The following is a 19,103-nucleotide window of genomic DNA, read 5'->3' as shown; positions in this document are numbered from 1 at the left end:
AATCTATACTATCTGAGTCAAGAAGTTATTTCTTGTCTTTACCCTTTCTTTTTCTGTGCTTAATAATTGTGCCTCTACTTGTCATGCCAGCATGATTTCTGGTTTTAGTGGCTGCTTGGAGTTCAAGCATATTTATCAAGGATGGGTTTACTATATTGTTCTGTTTGCTCCGTTTGCTTGGGTTATCCATGAAGATCTCTGCTTTGTCTCACTTTGTTTGATGCATCTGAAATATATTGGAGTCCATTCCCAGAGCCACCAACCAAATATTTGGGGAATAGATTGGTTATTGTTCCATCCTTCAATTTTCTTTTCACATCGTCTCTCTTCCCAGAGGGCCTCACGTTCCCTAGTATCTTTTGAACTCTACTTGAAGAATCCCCTTGCTTGCAAAAGAGTGAGATCCTAGTGTAAGAAGTTAAGGACTTGTATAGTGGGAGATAGTGGACCTCTGTCCCTTACTAATTGGTGGTCTTGCAGCTACCTGCACAGAAAACATAGGTGCCACATTGGCACTTGTAATTACTCCATTTGCTGTTCTTTGTTGTCCTTACTGTCTTTGCTTTGCCGTGTTTTCTCCTTTATTCTCCATACTTCTTGCTTGGGCGCATGATAACCCATGCCAGGATGTTTAGGCACTCCTAAAGGAGGACTTGCCTTCTACAGCTCTGTCCTAAATAGTTTGTCTTGGGATCATTCACTCGGAGCATGGTGATTTGTTTTCCTGGATTTTTCTTCATTGACTTGACTTGACTTATGTTGGTATCCTGTTGTGGTTACATTGCAGTCCCCCACCCCCCAAATGCTATGGCCCCTAATCCATTCCCATCTCCACTTTGTGGGGTTGTGCAGTGGGCAAAGGTTTCGAAAGAGACTGAAAGGCTAGGTCTGAAGCAATTGTATGCCCTTTTTGCTCTCATCACTATTCATAAGGTCCTCTTTTTTAGGGAGTCCTTCCTTTTGCCTCAGTAGTTCCTATGCCAGCCCATCTTCTCCAAACACTTTACTTGTCTCTTTTATCATCCGCACTCCATCCATGACACCAAGCTCCTGATCATTTCGGTTGTGGGATGGCAACCACTGTACACGTGTATTAGATGGAGGCTGTCCACAGGGCAGTGTTAATTGTCTGCCATTGCTCTTGGAGTATGTTAGCCCCATGTGTTGGCAGTGGAGAGTCTTCAAAAACTCCAACTCTGACAATACATTCTACTGTTTCTACTTTACGAGGGCACTACCAGGATACTAAAATGACTTCACCATGGTTTACGGGGCCACTAAAGGAAGCAGATTTAATGAGGTTTATGAGTTCAGACTAATACATTCAAGATGTCACTATTTTGTGAAATTTGGTCTTTGCCATACCTGTAACCCTCCGCACTGACTGTCGTCAAGTGACCCCAATGTTAGAACGGCCCTATAAGGAAAGGGAGAAAATACGCATACCCAAGTGACAGTGTCGACAGGGAGAGGGTGGAACCCTGCAATGGTAAGTACACAGATAAAAATGCACGATACTTCTTGTCACTCTCATGTGTTTTGTTGCAACAATTCAAGCTCCCTGATATTAGCATTGACCACCTACTTGCTGTGGCATAGAACCTTGCAGCTCCTAATTCCTCCATAGGTGCCTCACTGTACTGAGGTAATATGGCAGAATTGTTTTTCACTAGGCTCGAATTGACCTTTCTGCTTTCTCCACCTTTTATGTCTGGAAGAGAGCGAGGTGCTAGTGCTGGAGCTGTGTTGTACTGCTGCAGCTTCCGACGTTGAAATACAGGCCACATGGTGGTGAGTAGGCTGGAGATGCAGGTTGAGAGGATGCCAGGTCAAGCTCACGAGCCACTTTCACCAGTTTGGAGCCCTTCACTCATGCTTTATTGGTGCAGGAAACCTTTTGCAGAGTCCAAAGGAACTCAGCCCATTTGACCCCCACCCCCAAAAATAATGTTTGGCAGATTCATTTACTTATTTGGAAGGTTTTCAGTGCTCTCCAGACTAACGGCCTCATTATGATGTCGGGCGGAAAGCAATCCGGTAGCTTGTCTGAGGTTTTCTGCCCGACATCAGAGGTTTCCATCAGTCCGTCGCATTATGATGTTGGTGGTCAGAGGGAACCCCGTGGACGAATACTGCTCCACTTCTGACAGGCTTACGGAGCCCGTCAGTTGGAAATGTAATCCACAGATGGCAGCGGAGCCAGCCTCGGCTCTGCCATCGGGATTACAATTTCTGTTTACGCCTGCCCTTTCATAGCGGATCACCTGCCATGAAAGGCAGGCGGAAAATGACTTTGGGGGCCCCAGCATGGTCCGCTTCCCCCCTGGCCCTCTGCTATGTGGCCTAAGGGGCACCTGTGGTGCCTCCCTAAACATACCTGCACCGTGTGGCAGACACTGCATGGTGCCTGCCACATGGTGCAGAGATGTTTAAATTCAGCAGAATTTTCCATCGCGGCTTGGGCTGCAAGCTGCAGCACAAGCTGCAATGGGAAAAATACAGGATCCGACCACCAACAGGGCGGTCTGATCGCAGTCTGGGAAGCAGGACCTTCTACTGCTTGTCGGGCGGTCCTGCTCCCTCTACGCTGCCAGGTGGACGTGCGTTCGAACGGCATTGTAATAGACCCCTAAGCTCTTATATTCTTTTCTTCCTACAGTTTCTCCATCGATTCCAAAAATGCTGTAGGTGGCAATATTTTCAAACTGTTGCCGAGTTATGAAGGTGTCACATGCTTGGCTTCTCGTAATCTTTTTTTTTTTTTTTTTTTTTTTTTTTTAAGTTCAAAATCAAGTTTATTAAAGAAGAGCATGTTAATAATACAAATTAGGAACAATACTAATAGGGGAACAGTGGTGGAGAAATAATAAGAAGGGATTAAGGGGGAGGGGAAATATAAACTTACAATGATGGAGTAATAAAAAGAAGAGCAATGCAATTCAAAACACTCAATACAAAATACAAAATATAAAAGTGAATCATAATTGAGAAAGCACAAAAAATGAAGGGCACAATAAATAAGCAATGTAAGAGAATGCAAATACGGCTATGCAGTAAAATAGAATGGTTGAATAGAAAGAAATGTGAAGGGCATCACGGAGGTTTAGGGACTTCCTGCTGCGCAGGTCTAGGACGAAAAGAACGGAGTGTACATTTGTCTAAATACAATGTAATAGGAAGCCATAAGTCAGCACGTTTAGTTGCCATCTGCGGAGGAAAAACAAAAGCAGTATCGAGTCTGTGGTTGTGACATACATTATACCACCAAGCTTTAAAAGTAATACTGGATGTAGACTTCCAATTGATCGTGATCTGTTGAAAGGCAACCGCTAATAATAAGTCAACAATTCGAACATTAAGGTCATTACAGTCCCAACAAGGAGACAGGCTACCCAGGAAAACATGAGCATTTGAAAACGGAATATTAGTGGAAAAAATGACATTGATTTGTGCCCATACTTGTAACCAGAAGGCATGAACATTTTTGCAAAGGAACAACATGTGAAACAAGGTAGCATGTGGGGAAGTACATGACCAACAAGTATCGGGTGTGTTGGGGAAACGTTTGTGAAGGGTGGAAGGAGGCTTCTCGTAATCTTTTTGATCAACATTTATGTCGTAGAACAGAAGAAATGCCTTACAGGAGCTAATGTGACTTTGAGAGTTGGTCTTGCATCTTGACATCCAGGGGTTGTTCCAAATAGTAAGAGATGGATGTGGAGAGGTCCATTTCAAAATGACATCAGCATGTAAAGATCCAAAGACAACCCTGCTTGATCTCTCGATAATGTCATACGTATCATACAAATTATATACTCTGTCTTGACAGTCAAGTGACAAAACCTAGTCCTTGTCTTTTTTTCCCAACCCCTCTAATTTTAATATTAGGCAATCAAGAGGTGATTAGCAGATCACTTGCATCAAGAGACAAAGCTGTTGCTAAACCTGGCTGTGCAGTGAGACGTGGGCATCTGCTGCACTAGCTGGCGAAGTACATCCTCCTCTCTGGGCCCAAGTCATTTCGGGGAGGCAATATTCTTACCACCCCATATCCAAACATAATGCAGACAATTCAGTTAGTGGCCCTAACTGCAACTATTTACATTTAAGCGAACAACCCCACAAACATCAGCACTGCTTTGGTTCACTTGAGAAGTATATTTTAGCAGATGCAAATATTGTTTAAAGATTCTGATTTTTCATCAAACTGTTTTCTGGTTCCTTCACTTCATGCACCTACAATTTTTAAACTGCACCAGTCTGTAAAAATTGTCAGTGCCTCAGACTCGCTTGCTTGGGGCTACTTTTATCACACTGTTGAACTGACATTTATCATTATACAACATCTGGCCTCCCTTTGGGTGTCTTTTGGGTTTGATTGTGTCTTAATTGCACCCACCAGGCAAAGGTATCCAGAGAATTAGATAAAAATGTTGACTATGCACTCCTGTTGTCTGTTTAGATTTTAGTGTGATACGCCCCATCCTTTCTTCCTCTATCAAGTAGCTCTTCTCTATCCCTTTATCAGTCTCTTCATTTTTCTAAGCCACTGCCAGCTCCTTCCCTCTCATAGCCCAGAAAACGTCAAACATATAAGTTCATGCCTAAAGCTCTGGACAATAATACAAAATTGTGCATTCTTGCGCAGTGTGTCCACTAAGCATTCTGTAGGGAACGAGGTTTCCTCTCAAGTAGGTTTTTATTTTCTTGCATCTGCCCTACCCATTCATTACTTATTTAAAGTATGAGGGCATGGACACCTTGTTTGGATTTTCCAACAGATCAACCTAATGCCAGACCTCCCTGATAAGGTAGGCGCTTGTATAATATTGCAAATTGTATTTAAATAGCGCCTACTAAACCGGTCGAGGCATCGAAACACTTTGTGGCGAGTAGCACACTATTTCGGAACCCAGGTTTAGATGTAAGCAGGCAGTTGATCAGTAATAAATGCTCCTTTTCCCTTGTAGAATTAGCTGTGGCGAGTCTGTCAAATGTGTGTCCCTTTGCGATATGGTGCATTTACTCTAATGTTTTGATTAGGGATAGACTAATATGGTTAGGGGGGTTTTGAAAGGCAAATTAAGCCATTGCCTGGACCCTGAAGACAGTCTTTTTTTTTGGTAACAAACTTTATTAGGCATTTAGAGGACATGTCACATTCTACCACCAGCATACATTCTGCTGAGCTGGTAGCCAGACATTTTCTCTTGGCGCATCTATACATGTCGTTTTTGCCATGCTAGTGCCCAACCGCTTACATTTTGCTCTTGGCAGCTTCAGTATTAGGTATTTGCTAGGCACATGACTAGAAATAGCACAGTAAATATTTCAACCCTCCTTCCTCCCACCCCCCAAAACTGTATGCCCACTCAACCCCACCCTCCTCCCCCCAGGCATGTCTTGTTTCGTTGATCACCTTCATCTTTCTCCGGGTCACCATCTATCGACGGCTACCTAGACCTCTTGGTCTCCATGTTCCTGTTAAGGTGTCCGTTGGGGGTATACTTCCCTTCCGTCTCTCACCTCTGCTCATGGTGCGTCCAGCCGCTGAGCGATTATCCACCCGTGACTATTCCCGCTGCTCTTCTTCCAAGATATCATTGCGCAGCTTTAATTGCATTGTTAAAGCTTCCCAGGCCATTCCTGCTTTTAACGCCTTCTCACTCCCAGTATGCCTAGCAGTTTGTAAGTGAATCTTCCCTTTACAACCCGCCCATTTCATACATTTTCTGCGCCACCTGGCTGTATAAGGTCCACCCTTGCTTTCCAGTGGCCGGTAATGTCTCTCTTTGCTAACACCAAACCCAGGTCTTGGGACTTGCTGGTGACTGTGTTCTTAGAGGTATGTGGAAATCTTTGTAGAAGACAGTAACCTGCCGTTAAGGCCACTTCTTTCTCAGTGATTTCCGCTAGGGTTTCCGTCACTTCCCTTCGGTAATCTCCTATTTCTGGGCTGCAGGACCGAAACTGGGTTGACATCCAAATAGCTGCTAAAGATCATAATCAGCGAAAATACTGGTCTCTAATTGCTAAAATGACTGGATCAAAGAAAAAACTCGAAGCTATCCCAGTCTCGCCAGAGGACTGGGAAATATACCTGCATGATTTATATCAACCAAATCCATCTTACCTTGAAAGAAAGGCCTGCGATACCACTGCTGAAAGGAACAACACTAAAATCACTAAGATCACGTCAATTTCCATTGAAATCCATATCAGAAAAGCGAGAAGCACTGGCGCTTCAGGCCCTGACCAAATTCCCATCAAGGTCCTCCAAACAGACCCCAAGGAGTGGAGCCAGATGCTTTCTCCCCTCTTCAATCACATCTTTGAGACTGGAGAAATACCGAAGTCTTGGCAGGGAAGTACAATCATTCCAATATACAAAAAAGGGAATAAAAACACAGCCAGTAACTATCGGCAAATAGCTCTGATAGATGCCACTGGGAAAATTTTCGATGCAGAAGTATTAGATCGTCTAAAAACTTGGGCATTTTCGCAGGGTCTTATACCAATGTTTCAGGCAGGATTTCGACCCAACCACTCCGTCATTGATAATATAGCAATACTTCAATCCATTCTTGACAAATATACAGTGGGGAGATCACAACCAATATATGCAGCCTTTATAGATTACTCTACTGCTTTCGATCGGGTGGACAGACCGACTCTGTGGATCAAATTGAGGAGGTTGGGTATCCCCGAACAATTGCTCCGGGTCGTAGTTAATCTTCACAACAACACATGGTGCCAAGTTCAAATGGGGAGCGAAAAAGGTCTGACCAACATAATTAGCACGTCCAACGGCCTCAAACAGGGGTGCCTCCTTGCGCCGATCTTATTTTCACTGTACCTTAGTGACCTTCCACTTCATCTACAACAAGGTTCCAGTTTGCCCCCAAAGATCGCTACACAAAGCATACATGCTTTACTATATGCTGATGATATAGTAATGTTGGATTTGACACCCTTTGGATTACAAAGCCTACTCGACATTCTACACAAATACTCCAAAGATAATTTTTTAATTCCCAACCTAAATAAAACAAAAGTGGTTTCATTCTCAGGCAAGAAAAAAGGTGTAAAGTACCGCTGGAGGTTGGGTGGAGAACATATAGAAGAGGTCGAGGAATACACATACTTAGGTAGGATTTTTTCAAAGAATCTAAAAAATAACAAACAAATTAACCATCTAAAAATGAAATCCGCGTTACATGCTGGGGCCTTGTTGAGACTGTATTCGGCCACTGGGAACAGGCACTTTTCCACATTACTAAAAGTGTATAGAGCAAAGATACCTCCTGTTTTATCGTATGCCACCGAACATATAGCTATAAAACAGTGGACCTACATGGATCAAAAAGAAGGAAAAATACTAAAGAAAATCTTGAAAGTCTCAGCAGCAACACCAGTGCAAGCGCTAAGACTAGAATTTTCGATCACTAGCGCATATGCTACAGCGGTAGCTAACATAATCAGGTGGGCTTATAACCTCCTTCACGCTAAAGATGGTTCATTACGATTTTTGTTAAAGACTGAGACTTTTGATCAAAACGCTCCATATTCTACATTCTTTAGAAACATGACAGCGGCATTTCAATTAGCCAAAATTAATTCTGAAATTCTGTTGACTTGGTCACCCACACAACTCAAACTTTTTCTAAAATATTTTACCCCTAAATTGAGTTTCGACCTTGATTTCTCTCATTGTAATAATTTACCTCTGTACAAACCTTATACTGAGTCATTGGAGTATAAGCAAGAACAGCCATATTTAGGGTTTTCCCTCACACATGGCGCAAGAAGATCAATCACAATGTTACGTTTGGGTATTCTGCCAGTATCATCTTTTACATCAAGGTGGTCTCCAGGCAGATCCCCGCTTTGTGCTCTCTGTTATGGGGGAGATCAGAATATCGAGCACCTCTTATTCGTTTGCCCATATTCTAATGTAGTTACAGCACGGTTAAGATATCTAGACCCTATATATCGCATTTGTAAAATCACTACTGCAAAAGAACTGCTACTTGCATGTAAACAGCCTCCCAATGAATTCGTTTGTTATAATCTTTACAAATTTTTAAAACCGTTTTTGACATTATATTGATTTGTAATGAAAATTGTTGTTATATATTTGTGGTCCTCAGTTGAGTACCAAATCAAATAAAACTTTTTTGACTTGACTCCTATTTCTGGGCAACTCCAGATCATGTGTAAGAACTCTGCCCCCTCCTCCCCACAGTGGGTGTACGCTGCCGTGTCCGTGTTGAAGTACTTATTAATGCCCCCTGGTGTAAGGTATGCTCTATGGAAGGTATACAAGTTAACCATTAGGAATCAGGCGTTTCTAGTGACCTTACTGACTTTCTGTTACCTCCCCTCATGCCTTATCCCCCATAGATTCCCCGAAGTCCTCTTCCCATTTCTGTTGTAGTTCAGTGAGTAGGAGGAGGGTTGCACGACAGGTGAACGTCTTAAATGTCCCTGCCGCAGTTACCACATATTGGCAGCCTTCATCTAATCCAGGTTCAGTTAAGCCAGCCCCCCAGTGCTTATGTATTTGAACAGTTAACGCTGCATGCAGTAGGAAATCGCCCCCCCGGTATCCCGTGTAGCTAGCTGAAGTCAGCAAATGATAATAACATGCTATCTTGATATAATTGCCCTATAGTGAGTACTCCAGCTTCTTCCCATGCTCCCAGTCTCCTCCAATCCACCTTGTGGGGCAGCGTTGTACAATACGTCAACGGTATCTCTGGAGCGTAAGGGCGTCCCACTTTAGCTCTCTGCGACCTTCTGGAACAGCATTTGCGGACCACATGCGCTTCCGCACACAGTTCTCTCTCTGGCACAGGTAATCTCAACACTATCCTGGATAGAAGTTCTGAAGTAGGGCAACCATCCCCCTGCTGCGCTGTTCCCCGAAGCTGGCTGGCCACCCTTTTCGTTAGCCATTGCAGTTGGAATGCAATGTAATAGTATTAGAAATCTGGTACTGCCATTCCCCCTTCTGCCTTAGGCCTCATCAAGGTCGTCGGCACTGCTGTTCGCCTGCCCGCTCCCCACAAGAATTCCGTCATCATAGTCCAGAGATGTTTAAACCTGTCCACTGGGATCCATATTGGTAGGACTCCAAACACATAAAGGAGTCTTGGGAGTGTCACTGTCTTTAGCAAAGATGTCCTGCCTACCTACGACAAGGGAAGGGTACCCCAAAATTTGAAATTGGCTTTCATTCCCCGTATAATCTTTACCACATTTCCCTCCAATAGATCCACCCTATCGTGGTAGATTTGTACCCCCAGGTACCGAATGCAACCCCCTTACCATTCGATCCCCTCTATCATCCGGGGTTTCTCCCGCCCCTGCTTAGTAGGGAACAAGCTAGACTCTCTCCAATTCACTTTGAGGCCCGACACCCTTTCCAGCGCTAGGAGCTGTCCTTTAGCCCCCTCTAGCTCTGCTTCCGTGTTTCTTAGAAACAGAATTAAATCATCGACATATAAGGCTATATAATGTACACATCCTCCACTTTCAACCCGCTGAATCAGCGTCCCGTTCTGGCTTTAGCGGCCAGCGGCACCATGGCCATTGCGAATAATAGAGGCGACAGCGAGCACCTCTGTCATATTCCCCTCTCTACCCTGTTTGCTTCTGAGATGATCTTCCCTGTTCAAACCTGGGCCATAGAGTCTCTATATTATAGGGCTGTCCATGCTCCGAATTCCTGGCCTAATCCAAACGCCTGCATCACTCTGAATAAATACGGCCATTCGAGGCTATCGAGAGCTTTTTCGATATCTATCGTCAAAATAGTTGCTTCCTCTTTGCAGTAGGAGTCGGCTGTCAGCACCCGTAATAATCTCCTCACATTTGTGGTCGTATTCCTTGTCGGTATGAACCCTGCCTGGTCCCCATGTATGAGATTGGTCATATGCGGTAAGAGTCGTGCGGCCAGTATCCTGCTCAAGATCTTATAACCAAGATTAAGCCTTGATAGAGGTCTATAAGCGGTCTGGTCATGCTCCTCCTTTCCTGGTTTCAACAACGGGACAATCAAGGCCTCCCTAGTGGTCCCAGGCAGCTTCCCCTCTTGTTTTGCTTGGTTATACAGCGCTACCAGTCGGGGACCCAACACATCTAAATATATAGCATGGAATTCTTTGGGAAATCCATCGGTGCCTGGCGTTTTATTTCTGGCCATGACCTTAACAGCACCCCAAACTTCACACAACTCTATCTCCCCTCCAACCCCCCCAGGTTTCTGCTTCTTCCTCACAAATTGTTGGCAAGTCAACACCTTCTAGGTATTCCTCAAGGTCTGCAGCTGTAGGGAAGGCATTACTCTTATTCAGTGCTTTATAATAGTCACGGAACTACCGATTAATAACCTGCTGGCGATAACGGGTCCCCCCTTGATCATCCCTCTGCTCTAGAATAACTGACCCTCTCTTGGCCATATTGGCCTGGATCGTGAAGACTGTCTTAATAGAATACAGTGAATATGAACTCTCTATTTATGATCTGAACCATCAACATTTATTTATTTATTTTTATTTTATTTGCAAAGTTTTATATAGCGCTGACTAGACCCGGAGGTATTAGAGCGCTTTACATGAGGATCAGCGAGTTACAGGTTACGTAGTTACATCAGTTGAATCAGCGAGTTACAGGTTGCATAGTTACATCAGTTTGAATCAAAGAATCACAGAGGGAGGAGGAGGGGGAGGGAAGGAGACACAAATGGGGAGATGAGGAAAACAATGTCAGACGACCGGCTGTGTAGGTGACGGCCAAGGGGGTGAACCAGAGCCAGACTCCTCTATAGCTGCATAGGACAGCTCCACCGGGAATCGGCCAAGGTTGCTCGGGCTCCGCGGTAGGTACAAACAGTTTTGGTATCTGCCCAGGAGGCATCATCATAGTTCCATCGAAAGCATCCTGTGTCCCTGACTGCTCTGCACGTCGGGTCTGCCCAGCCCAGGTTTTCTTTGCTTGACGCGCTTCCCTATAAACTTCTCCGGAGTAAGACTGTGGGTCATCTCACTAGTGTGAAAGTTGTAGATCATCATGGTAACCATTGTGGCGGTCATCATGGGGTCAGGCAAGGGAAATTCTGCCCCTGATTGTTACATTTGGCCGGAAAGCCAGCCACAGTATTGCTAAACCCCATCAATACCCCAGTCTCATCTACTTGCTGCTGTGCAGCCTCTCTGAGCCCCCCTTTGCCATTAGGACACCATCATAGGACTCCATCTTAGGGTCAGGCAAACTTCTTTAACTCCCTCGCGGGCACCGTTGAGTAAAACTACCTTTGTCAGCAAGTCTAATTGTTGGGGGGGATGTCAGCCAAGCTTCTTTGGGGTTCAATCCTTCGCCCCTCACCACTATCAAGTGCCTCAGGAGGAAACAGACAGGATTTTTCGTAGCCGGGATCGCCCGTTCCTCAGGAGCGATCCTTCCTTCAGTAGAGCAAGGTGGTAAATACTGCAGTGCTCGAGAGCTGCGGGGTTGGTGCCTCTGTCCCTCATCAAGGAAGTATGGGAGGCTTCTTATGGAGGATGAGCTAAATGGTGGCCATCTTAGGGTCAGGCAAATGGTTATTGATCCTTTTAGTTAGTGGTGTGGGTTGCTTTCGCTGTCTGTTATTCACAATATGATCTCCCGATGCCCCACTGGTTCTTTTGCTGGCGTCGACCTATATAACAAGTTATCCTTTTAAAGGGATGCCACTTTGGGTCCCATCGCCACCATTTTTGGATCAGACGCGGTGGGAATGATCCATCCCCATCCTGCCGGTGCCCCGTGTGTCCCTCAATGCCTCCCCCCCCCCCCCAGCCGGCGCAGGGTCCCAGCGGCTATGTCTCACAGCAGGGGACCATCCGCCTACCTCCTCTTAATCGCCGCTCTTCAGACCCTCCTGCAGAGTTTGAAGTCCGCCGTCGCACCTCCCTGTGCTTACTTATGCCCCCGTAAGCTCACCGTGGATGCAGACCAGTCAGTCCGCTCTCTGCTGCAAGGCCAAAGGCAGCAGTCCACACCTTGGGCCACCAGCAGCAATGACAAGCCCCGCTTCAGGGCTCTCGTCAGACTCCCCGGTTCATCCGGAGGAGCCTTCCCCAGCAAACATACGGATTCACTGGTAGCAAACCTGTGTGCCGACCTCTGGGCAGATGCTTGATTCTCTTCCTCCTCCGACTATCCAGCAGATCCAGAGCTACGTGCAAGCCTTCCTCCCCGGATCTCTGAAAATGGCGCTCTGAAAATGGTGCTCCCGTCTGACCTGGCCCATTTGAATTGGAGATGCAGAAAATGCCACAGATTGTGCAGAAGGAGGACATTTTTTTCTGCTTCTGGGCCCAGAGCCCCAAGTGTATCCACCTTTGAAGAAGGAAGAGCATGAATAATCTCCTTGCTATATTCTGCCCCAAAGTGTTAATTGAAATAGATATTTGAGTGTTAACGTTTCAGGAGAAAGGATCTGAGCCGCCCTCTTATTTTAAGGCGTTTAGTTGAGTGTTTGTTCAACTCTTTAAAAATTGACTACGTTTCTGATGAGAAGACCATTCCCTTGTTGGTCAGTGTCTACCCCAAATTGTAACTGCCTTAAGAATTAGCAAGAGTCTCAGGAAACTAACGTTAGAACCAAAATGGTTATTTTCCCACCATTTAGACTGCTCTTCAACACAATGTATTTGCTTGGTCATACTGCAAAATAAATCCTACAACAGTGAATATCTGTAAGCATCCCTTGCACATATAGAAAGCCTCCTGAAGTTGTTATTCTGATTTAGAGCCACGGTTCTTTCAGTCGATTGCTGAGGGGCATCCAAAGATGTATCTATATCAAAGAGATGTTTAACCTGCATTTTATGAATTATGGTTAGTATTAGGCATACCATTCCTTTCCATCTGATCAGTACCTCAACAATATTACCCTTGAATGCAAGTATCTCTTTTGCCAGTGCATAGTGCAACATGACCAAGTATAAAAGAGTTAAACTAATTAAATATTTAACAGTATTTTTGTACTTTAGCAAAATGAAAATACTTAATTGAATCTATAAAAATATTTTTACATTCATTATAATAAAATAGGTAATGTTGTCTAGGGTCACTGATATGGTTAGCAGAAGGGTAAGGGCAATACTGTTAAACTGTTTTTCTAAAATAGTTTGGGGGAAATAAGTTTTTGGGGTTATATTTAGAGTTTGGATTATTTCTCAATATCAGTTTATTCATTTGAATTAAATAAATTCTAAAGATAGTAATACGAGCACTAGTTTTAGGATTATAGTACCATGTTTTGCCTGTGTATATCCATGTCACCCTTTCTTTCTGCCACTTTTTCCAATGTCTTGTCAGTTGAACAACACCATTCTTCACCTTCTTCATCTTGTTTTCCATCTCGCTTGTTTCATTCCCCATTACTTGACTACTTTTCCCGTCTGCCCCTTCTGTCCATCGTTCTTCCCGTTCCTTCTCTCTGCTTCTATTTGATCTGCTGCCCCTACATGCCTTCATTTCATCATTCCACTAGCAAACCCAGTTCATTTTCTCTGGCCAATTCTCCTTTCTCCATATAGTTTGTTCCAGCACTTTGCCATTCTCCTTTCAATTGACCCTTGTCAAATACTTTGTCCTTACCTTGCCCTCTTTAGATGCATTAGCTGGAAGAACCTCTACTATATTAGTCTCTTTCCTCAGATCTTATAAGAGCCCCCACATAACCTCCCCTCAGTAGCATTGACCCTAATTTAATTCTGGCTAATTTTTCCTCGGTTTGCTTTCTGTTCTGAAATAGTTGCATTACCCTGTGAAGTCCAAGCCTCTAATCTATGTAGCTCTGTGTTCTCTCCCCCTTTTCTGCCTCTGCTTACAATCTCAAAAGAAAGCTCATTGTAGCTGGTTTCACCTCTTGTGGACCGTACCCGATTACCAGCAGCAGACCACCTTGCTATATCCTATTGTCTCCTAACACTCCATTTTAAAAGTGATACCCTGGTCTTTGTGACACCAAGCCTCTAAGAGATGGGGCTGAAACTCTGGACGTGGCCTGGTGCTAGTATATAAAACAGAGTTATAGTATGCCCTGCATGGCCTCAAATGGACTAAATGCTCTGGAATCTGAACTTTGTTCACTTGGATACTAAACAATCATCCAGGATTCCTGCTGCTGGTTCCTATGTGAGAAAACCTCTGAAAGACGTCTGGTATGCTACTGATTAAACAGCTGACCTCAGCATGCCTGATGTTAGTCCCTAGGGGTCCAAATCCACTTGAAGGCTGTCTGAGTGTTTGGTGGTAAAAGATGTGTAGCTGCTGTACTAGTTTTGCTCTCCTTGCCTGCATTGTAATACTTTAGTCTGATACATTGATTACTTGGGCCCTTTGATACCCTCTTCTCTCTCCCCTTAACTAACATTTCTAAAGACCCCCCCCCCCCCCCCAAAAAAAAAAAATAATAATATTGGTTGGGCAATTTGTAAAAGGGGCTGGATTTCATGTGTCCTTTCTGCTGGAAAGACAATATGCCTTTATGGCTCCAGGCAGCTTGTTCAGTCATGGAATGCACAAACTTAAGAGATGATGGCATATTGGGATAGGGAGTGACCTAAATATGGGCAGTGGATTCGTACACGGCCTCATAGGACACAAAACTCCTGGGCTAGATTCTCGCCTTCAACAGGGTGGCATTCTCTATTTCATCTTCATTGTGCAACTAACAATCTGAATTGTATTCGCTGGATGGACCAATCACAATTTCGTAATAGGTACCAAGCTCTGCATTTATCTAATTCATTGCATATTTTTCTTTTGTAGGCACTGGAGTATATCACAAACCTTATTAATGCTCTAGAAACCATGGAGCCTCGAAATCCAGAACTACAGCTTGAAAAAGTTAAAGTAGTCAGCAGATTGGTACGTTTTTTTAATTGTACAGATGTCTGATTTTATCTACATAGTTGATTTTTGTGTCATTAACCTACAAAATATAAGTGGATTCAGAGATCAAATCAAATGTATTTATCCATCTTATAACAAATATGATACAGAAATGGCAGTGTTTTGCCCTTGTAACACTCTCTTTTTTTTTCTTGAAAGGGAAAACGTTGACAGCATTTGACATATTAGATCTATAATATTTAAATTAATGTGTCTGCTCGGGAACATTAGCAAGGAGGTTTACATTTTTTTAAATATTAGATCATGGTGTTTTGGATTGGTGTAGTAATGACAGGTTGGAAGTTAGCCCGGGTACGTTGCTGCCAGGATATCTGGTACCTAAAATATTTTGATTGATAAAACCTTATGCCTTTAGCTGCCAATGTATCGAATGGGATTCACTTGTTTATTTGTTTAAAAAGGGGGTTGTATTACTTTTGTAACCTATAACCAATAAGACTGCGTAGATACATTCTCGAACGCTGTGCTTCAGCCAGATAGTGCAATATATATTCTTAAGGTGGCTTTGTGCAGCCCTTTCTCCAATGACTCGGCCACCCTAATATAAGGATGTCACGTTTTTGAGAGCCATTTTGCTGATGCTCTAGATGACAGTGTGAGCAAAGCATGCTGTTCTGGGTCGGCACGGATGAGTTTATGTACTTACCTCTATATGTACGGCATACCTACAATAAGGAGAGGATGTGGTGTAAGAGCCAGAGCTGCCGACTTTGGACCTGGGCAACCAGTTTGAGTCTCCGCGTCGACTCAACATTCTGCGATTCTGGGCAAATCATTTAAAGCCTTATTCATCAACGGGCCGTTTTGCGAGCCCCTAATAGCGATTCATAGCGAATCGCTATTAAGGACTCGCAAAACGGTATTCATGTAGGAATTGCTAAATAAATAGCGATTCCTACACATTCCTTATTTGCGAGTAGCAAATTGCTAATCGCAAATAAGGAATAACTCCCCATTCATTCCTATGGGCTAAAAGGCCCATAGGAATGAATGGGGAGTATTCCTTATTTGCGATTAGCAATTAGCTAATCGCAAATAAGATAGCGATTTAAAGGGTGCCAGGGGTGTCCAAAGGACACCCTGTAGCACCCCTTAAATGCAAATTGAAACAGGTGTTGCGCACACACATGTCCAAAGGACATATGTGTGTGCAACATGCAACTTAGAAAAATGCTTTTAAAAGCATTTTCTAAGTTTTTGCTATTTACCGAGAGGTCTGACCTCTCGGTAAATAGCGGCCCAAAATTGCATTTTCACAATTTTAAAATGCTTCATGAATTGCATTTAAGGAATCTCAAATAGAGATTCCTTAAATTCAATTCTTCGCAAATGTGCGAATTCTTAAATAGCGAATTTTGCATTTGGGATGATGAATCCCAAATGCAAAAATTGCACTCGCAAAAGGCAAGATTCTGAGAATCTTGCCCTTTGCGAGTGCAATTTAGCTTGATGAATCAGGCGGTTATTTCCCTGTGCCTCACAAAAAACAAAAACAAATGTGTCCTGGTGTAATATAACTGGTGCTAATGTAAAGCGCTCCAATACCGTCAGGTCGAGGTTGCCCTATATAAAAACTGAAATAAATATAAAAAATTGAGATTATCAGTGGAATCTTTCTGTGGCAAGCATTTGATTCGCACATCCAAATTACGTTCAGACTGACAAATCTCGCATTCATTCTCGGGAAATACATTAACTGGGAAAAATGACTGGCAATATAGTATGTTTCCTTATGCGCTTCTCGCAGGCCTTCTCGCGCCTTATGGGCATATAATTAATCCATCTTGAGTTTAGGCCTTGATATCCTCCAAAGGAGACATCTATAGTTTTGAAAGCTATGTTATGTAATGTGAATGTAATCTCTTTGTGCAAGATCGCCAGTTGGTTTTCATGCTCGTTTAGCCACACAAAATTGTACTTTTCTTGTGGCAAACTTGTTATTCTCCCTACTTGCAACAGTAGGTTTCCAAGTTGGGTTGGTTGTATAGGGGCTAACCATACATTACAATTTGTACCTGGGTTGGCAATGGATTGATTGCTAGCAGTTTTAAGATGTACATGTAGTTTTGAGCAAGTATATAAAATGAGAGACTAAGGGGCAGATGTATCAAGCCGAATTTCGGCCTTTGCGAGTCGCAAACGGTCTTTTTGCATGTTTTGGCATGCATCAAATTTTGGCAAATTAAGGAATCGCAAAAATTTGCGATTCCTTATTTTGCCATAGCATTTAAGGAATCACAATTTTTGCGATTCCTTAAATGCTATGTATGTAGCATTTTTGTATTGCGAATTTTGGATAAGAAATCGCAAATTAACACCAACTTGAAGTTGATGTTAATTTGCGAATTCTTTTAAAAATTCACAATTTGGCATTTTTTAAGGTGGCATGTGATGCACACACATGCCCATAGGGCATGTATGTGCGCCATATGCACACACATGTACATTTCAGGGGTGCAGCAGGGTGTCTTTGAGACACCCCTGCACCCTTGAAATAATTCTCAATTTGCGATTAGCAAATTGCGAATTCGCAATTTGAGAATTATTTCACAATCATTCCTATGGACCTCCTGGCCCATAGGAATGCATGGGGAAATATTCCTTAATTGCGAATTCGCAAAATGCGATTTCGCAAATAAGGAAGATTAAGGAATCGCTAAAAATTAGCGATTTTTTACATACATTCCATTTTGCGAATTCTAAATAGCGATTCCTTAAAAACCCTATTTAGAAATCGCAAAATGGAATCTTGATACATCTGCCCCTAAGTGATGGCAGCACATTACTTTAGTTTCTTTCTAATTTATGGAACCATTCATAATGGCAGTGGTCTGTATAAATGTAAAAACTCTGACATTTACCTTGCCAATACTGATGTATACATTGCTGTATTTAGTAATTGAATACTGTCTCTTTTGTTACTTCCAGTGTGGGAAAAATCTGCCTATCCTGCATCAGCTCTATGCTTTCACAGAAAGGGCGTTTAAAATGGCCCCGGAGGATGCGGAAATAGCAACGGAGCTAGCCTATCAGAAGACTCTTCAGGGGAGGGTGAAGGAAGCCTCGGTTTGGTATTCAACAGCCATGAAGCTAGATGGAAGCTGTGTACCTGCACTCACAGGTACAATTTGAATACAATTTAAGCCGGAAGAGTCAAAGCCATTGTATTAGATGTCTCACAGTTGTGGATCCCCAGTAATCCAGTGGTTCTCAATAATGCTTGGGAGAGCAGAGTTGAAACACTGTGTACCGCCACATCTTTGGTGAAAAGTACCCTTATCAAACACCTTTTTGGGATCTACACAGCATCCCTAATCCAATATGATTTCATTCACATGTTCGTAACTTTAGCTCTAAAATATTTTCACTTTTATCGGAGAAAGTGACTCTGGTGTCTTTCTTTCGAGTTTTTTTCTCCTTGACTGTTATACTAACTCCCCTCTCCATTCCAACTAATTAGTCGTTTTCATACCTTTTTGACAATAGTATTGAATGGCATCCATATGGGCAGCATTACAGTTATTCCTTCAGCACCCTGGATAGCAGCATTTTTCCAGTCAAGCATCTTGAGTTTTGTCGGTGACCTTCTTGAGGTTCAGTTCATTTCAACATTTAGAAGTCTGTAGTCCGTTTAGTATTGAGAGGCCTGCCAAAGCTCATATTTTGGTTTGGATGTTTTTCACTGATTTCTAACACATTTTGTCTTTGTACTTTTCTTAGTTAGGAACCACTGGCTTCTCCGTTTTACTCTTGATGTATCCATGGTTTCAGTTCACAGCGTATGAACTGTAACTTCAGTCAATAGATAGAATAAAAAAGTTATTTTGTTTTTTATCAATTACCTACAGTTGTATTTTTGTGGCCCTGGTGACTTTTTCCCTGCCATCTTACTTACAAGTCTAGGAAGTCAAGGGCAATATATTTTTTCTACGAGTTCCCATCCTGGAGGCTTGAGGGTTAAAGTGGGCTTTGTTTCCCCTCTGAAATAGCCACCAGTTGCCCATATAGCCAGCATAAACATTTGTATTGTTAGAGTCACGTTGACTACGAATGTCCGTGGGAGGTTGGCCAAATGGCTGACAGTTTTGCCGCTATAACTGGCAAAACTCTCTGTAAAAAGAATTATGTACTTA

General features: G+C 43.1%; 1 protein-coding gene across 1 annotated transcript in view; it reads left to right on the top strand.

Annotated features, from left to right (window-relative positions):
* TTC21A (tetratricopeptide repeat domain 21A) overlaps window positions 1-19,103 on the top strand; it is a 465,179-nt gene that overhangs the window by 122,935 nt on the left and 323,141 nt on the right. Inside the window, exons 8-9 of the mRNA XM_078663200.1 lie at window positions 14,827-14,925; window positions 17,899-18,091. Coding sequence (XP_078519326.1) covers window positions 14,827-14,925; window positions 17,899-18,091 — 292 coding nt within the window. The remainder of the gene's footprint in view (window positions 1-14,826; window positions 14,926-17,898; window positions 18,092-19,103) is intronic.

This window comes from Lissotriton helveticus, chromosome 10 (assembly GCF_964261635.1).
Source record: "Lissotriton helveticus chromosome 10, aLisHel1.1, whole genome shotgun sequence".
Taxonomy (NCBI): domain Eukaryota; kingdom Metazoa; phylum Chordata; class Amphibia; order Caudata; family Salamandridae; genus Lissotriton; species Lissotriton helveticus.
This window is presented reverse-complemented; position numbering and strand designations above follow the sequence as displayed.